We start from the raw sequence: 5211 nt of genomic DNA on the forward strand, positions 1-5211 counted from the left end.
CATCAATATTTTTAATAATTTTCTCATGTGTCCCACATTCTTTACAATTTTTGTGGCATACCTTGTAGTTTTAAACTTTCCCAGTCCTCTTGACTACCATCAATGAATTAATCCTCATTACAACGTATATTATTTCAAAGATATAGCATCCTAACTTCCTTGGGAATTCTCCAGAGATGGTGCACCCTTCTCGTGGGGCGTTTCTTCCTCCAGACTTTTGCTGTAAGTTAAGAAATACCTCCTTAAATGAGTGCTTGCACTGACATCAGACGCTAGAGAGGGCGGGCGGAACAGTTCGACAGGACTATCAGCTGAGAGGAGGAGTATTCATACAAACCAGGTCCGCCTCTCTCATTTGGTTGGTGAAATATCAGCTATTTTACACGATCAGCTATATTCCAAAAGAGCTTTCGCGACGAGGGAGAAAAAGACAACTTCTGTCAAAGATTGAGAGAAATTACACCAAACCTACTTCAAACGTTGGAGAGAAGTAGGATAAATCGGTGTCCTGTAGACAGTCGGTCTAACTTAATAGAGGGAAGACTAGCAGGATCCGAAAAGGTCCGGACAGTTGTGGGTATCGCTTCTCCGCTTTTTGGCTGCATCGTCGCACAGTGACAAAGGCAGAGTACAGCTTGCCGCTTGCGTTTTTCTCCGACCTCGGAAACTGCAGAAACATGGCCGGCAAAAACCCCAAGGTTTTTATGGACATCTCTATTCGGGATAAACCCCAGGGTCGCCTAGTGATGGAGCTAAGACCAGATATTGTCCCAAAGACTGCAGAAAACTTCCGTGCATTATGCACAGGCGAGAAGGGTTTCGGTTACAAAGGTTCAACGTTCCACAGAATCATTCCTGGCTTCATGTGCCAGGGTGGCGACTTCACAAAACATGACGGCACTGGAGGCAAGTCCATCTATGGGGAGAAGTTTAAAGATGAGAATTTTCAGCTGAAGCACACGGGGCCAGGCATCCTGTCCATGGCCAATGCTGGACCAAATACAAATGGTTCCCAGTTCTTCATATGCATCACAGGGAGCAGATGGTTGGATGGGAAACATGTTGTGTTTGGATCTGTGGTAGAAGGAATGGATGTGGTAAAGAAGATGGAGAGATGTGGCACCGTGAATGGAACACCAAAAGCCACGGTTAAAATCACTGAGTGTGGGCAGTTGACCTAAAGTATTTGAATTTGGAATTGTACTGTTTAAATAAAGTGTGATTGTTTGGAACTCCAAAAAAAAACACAAAAAAAAAAGTCCGGTGCTGCTGGCAGATCAGCTCGGTGAAAGACGCTCTTTGGTCGGCCCGAAACTTGATGATCTACCAGATGTCCAGTGTAGACAGGAAAACCTGGATCAGTGGTCGATGGACCGGACCGTGAACCGGAATACCGTCGTTATGGACCGGACGATGACAACATATTTTGGTCTTCTTCTATACAGGAACAGTACTGGATGTCAGTTTTTTCGAAAATTTCTAAAGCACTTAAAATTAATTTACAATTTAGCAAATTAACTGTGCTTTTTGGAATAATTCCTCAAAATATCCGTGATATCTCTATGTCTGACCATCATGTTATTGCATTTGTTACATTGATAGCTAGGAGGGCCATTTTGTTGAAGTGGAAGGATACATCAGCTCCCACTTTGTCGCAATGGTTCTCTCAAGTGATGCTATGTCTTAGTTTGGAGAAAATTAGAAGTCGAACCTTTGAACCTTTATTTGATTTTGAGAAAAGATGGGGTTCATTTGCTCGTTATTATCATTTGAGTTATTTGATAGATTTCCTCCATGATCTAATTGTAAATTTTTGGTATATATTTTTTTTCTTGCTGGCGGTTTGATGTTTATTTTTAGAGGCTTTTTGTATGACGCATGGCTCCGGGTTGTACACCTAATGGGGTTTTATCCCAGATTTTCTGCTTAGTAGTGTTTTTTTTAAATTATCAGCAACATTTTTCAATCTTTAAAATAATGTTTTTTTTTCCTCTAGACATTGTGTTGCTTAATTTGATGTACTCGTATTATTTTTGAATAATATAATAATAATAAAAAGATTTGAAAAGAAAAAAGAAAGGAACTGCTGAGATACAGTCGGCTAAGAGCCAAGTGCTGATAAATGGGACCCGTGTAGAATTGATGAAGTTCCTGTCTCTTTCTCCATTAATGTTTCCTCCTTACAACAAAACTAACCCTCTCACTGTGTCAGAATCAGTGATTGAATCCGGCCCCAAACACTGTGCTTTCAGCCCTGCACATTGTAACTTGAACCATCTCACTGAGGGTCTCATGGAGACACAACCCCTGCCCTCTGCACATGTGATCACATCTCCCCTGCTTCTGACATGTCAAATAACCTCAGAATGGTTTTCTGATTCAGTCTGAAGGTTATGGTACATTCAGCTCATCATCAGACCTGACAAACCATGTCTTCCCACAGCTGGTTCCACCTGTTGGTGTGTCCTCTTTCCTCCAGCTCCAGAGAAGCTGCATCTCCACACAAACTCCTCACTTGAGACGACTGTCTGTACCCGTGACACAGAAAATCACAACACTGTCACTCTCCTGATACCATCCGGGAAGCGGTACCGCAACATAAAAGCCAGGACCAACAGGCTCCGGGACAGCTTCTTCCACCAGGCTGTCAGACTGATGAACTCACGCTGATCTGAGTGTACACTATATTACATTGTCTATTTTATTTATTATAAATTACAATGATTACACGTTGCACATTTAGATGGAGACGTAACGTAAAGATTTTTACTCCTGATGGATGTAAGAAATTAAGACAATGCAATTCAATTCCTGATTCCGTATCTGAGCTGCTCGCCTCCGGATATCCTCCGTCAACGAGCTCCTTCCTCAGTCACCATCTGTGAGATTATAAAAAACAATTAAAATGATCTATCAGACAGCTGCTGTACCCCTCCACCCCTGTTAAAACTCTCTGCTCAGTCCCTTCCCTGTTCCCTTTCCCTTTCAGACTCCCGATGTGCCAGCAGATCCGAATTCACCGTGTGGACATTTCTACCCCACAGGAGGCTGTACAAACCCGTGTCCTTCTCTGATGCACAGCTCAGTGACCCCAATCCCTGTCTGCACTCGCAGCCCATGACGGTGACAGCTGTCCTAGACTCTGTAACTCACAATCTTGTAACACAGAATCTTGTTCACAGCAAGTTTAGACAGTCATTAATATGAAGAGAGAATTGTTGTTTCCTGAAAGGACAGGCGAGCGAAGCTGTCTGATCCAATTCACCAGATGGTCCGGTGTTTACAAGTTAATTTGTCCCGGGACCCACTCATAACCCCGACCCACACAGACAGACAGACAGACAGACAGACTGTCCCTTCGCCCCAAACACCCTGCAGAACCACAAGGAATTGATCCACGGCCCGGGCTCGATCGCAAAGTGAAAACCGGGGCTGAGGAGAGCCCGGAGACAAACACCCCGCTGCCCACTCCACCAACAACACGGCACAGCCGGACACATCTCACAACACCGGATCCGGTCCCGATGAAACCCGAATTTAATTTTGTTGTTCCAGATCGGACCCAACAAAAGGTGTTTTAAAACTGAAGCTCTCCCCTCACGTTACGTCACACAGCAGCCCCCCCCCACACGACTGACGTCACCCATGGTCTCCCCGTATCTGCATCTGCTGTCACGAGCACGGTGCCTTACGTCACACACGCGCTGCCGTGCTCGAGCTTTTTCGGTTTAACGGCTGAGCTACTGAGCGCGAGGCACGCCCACCACCCGAACAGTCAACAGAGGAATTGAATTGATTGCGGGAGCTGCGCTATTCCCATTGGTGCGAAGCGATGTCAATCACTGGTTACACCCAATAGTGGAGGCTGACCAGCCGAGAGGGCGTTACCCGGTCTCCTGCTGCAGACCGACAGCCCGTTAAAGCGGAACAAAATCCCAAAGTAAATGTCCGCTTTCTGATTTATTTCCATTTCCCTCCGAGGGAAGTTGGGGCGTTTGTAAAGCGTCACCTGCGGCCGGAGTCTGATGTATCGCTGAGAGGTAGGAGGAGACCGCTCGGCCCGTCGGTTTGATGCCGGTTCCCCGGGGAGGGAGAGGATGAAGACGGTGAGAGAGGGGGCGGACAGGATGTTTGTCCCGGTGGGGACAGGAGGGGCTCATCTGTGGAAATGTCTGAGCCCACGGTGGTGGCGATTCACCACATTGGGGGCAAACACCGGCAGACTGTTGCCCTGCAAGCGGGGCCGATGGTCCGGGCAAAGTGACAATTATTTGTGTTTTGTTGAGATTGTACCGGGAATATGGTGTAAAATCCCGCTCCCCACACTAACACGGGTTATACAGACCAAAGAACAAACTGCCGGAGGAACTCAGTGGGTCGGGCAGCATCTGTGGAGGGAAATGGACCGTCAACATTTCGGGCCGAGACCCTCCCTCTGGACTGAGAGTGGACGGGAAATAGTCAGAGAAAAGAGGTGAGGGGTGGGGATGGGGCAAGAGCTGGGGACTGAGAGGTGGGTCCAGGTGAGGGGGAGGTGGGAAGGTGGAAATGGTGACAGGGGTGGGAGGTGAGTGGTTGACCTGGAAAACATATACTTTATAGTCGCCAAACAATTGATACTAGAACGTACAATCATCACACTGATACTTGATTCTGTGCTTCCCACTCCCTGGATTACAAATATTAAATATTACAAATAGTAAAAATTAGTAAATATTAAAAATTTAAATTATAAATCATAAATAGAAAATAGAAAAATGGAAAGTAAGGTAGTGCAAAAAAACCCGAGAGGCTGGTCCGGATATTTGGAGGGCGTGGCCCAGATCTGGGTCAGGATCCATTCAGCAGTCTTATCACATTTGGAAAGAAGCTGTTCCCAAATTTGGCCGTTCGAGTCTTCAAGCTCTTGAGCTTTCTCCTGGAGGGAAGAGGGACAAAAAGTGTGTTGGCTGGGTGGGTCGTGTCCTTGATTATCCTGGCAGCACTGCTCTAACAACACGCGGTGTTAAAGTGAGTCCACGGACGGAAGATTGGTTTGTGTAATGTGCTGGGCCATGTTCACCATCTTCTGCAGCTTCTTCCCGTCTTGGACAGGACAACTTCCATACCAGGTTGTAATGCACCCTAGAAGAATGCTTTCTACGGTCATCTATAAAAATGACTGTGGGTTCTAGGGGACAGGCCAAATTTCTTTAGTTTCCTCAGGAAGTA

The 5211-nt window shown here is 46.2% G+C and overlaps 1 protein-coding gene across 1 annotated transcript; it reads left to right on the forward strand.

Annotated features, from left to right (window-relative positions):
• The first annotated feature begins 437 nt into the window (after nt 1-437).
• Nucleotides 438-1383, forward strand: LOC140207528 (uncharacterized). Its single transcript, XM_072276066.1, has one exon. The coding sequence runs from the start codon at nt 678-680 to the stop codon at nt 1179-1181; it is 504 nt and encodes a 167-aa protein (XP_072132167.1). The 5' UTR covers nt 438-677; the 3' UTR covers nt 1182-1383.
• Nucleotides 1384-5211: the final 3828 nt, after the last annotated feature.

The sequence above is a fragment of the Mobula birostris genome, chromosome 13 (assembly GCF_030028105.1).
Source record: "Mobula birostris isolate sMobBir1 chromosome 13, sMobBir1.hap1, whole genome shotgun sequence".
NCBI classification, from domain to species: Eukaryota; Metazoa; Chordata; class Chondrichthyes; order Myliobatiformes; family Myliobatidae; genus Mobula; species Mobula birostris.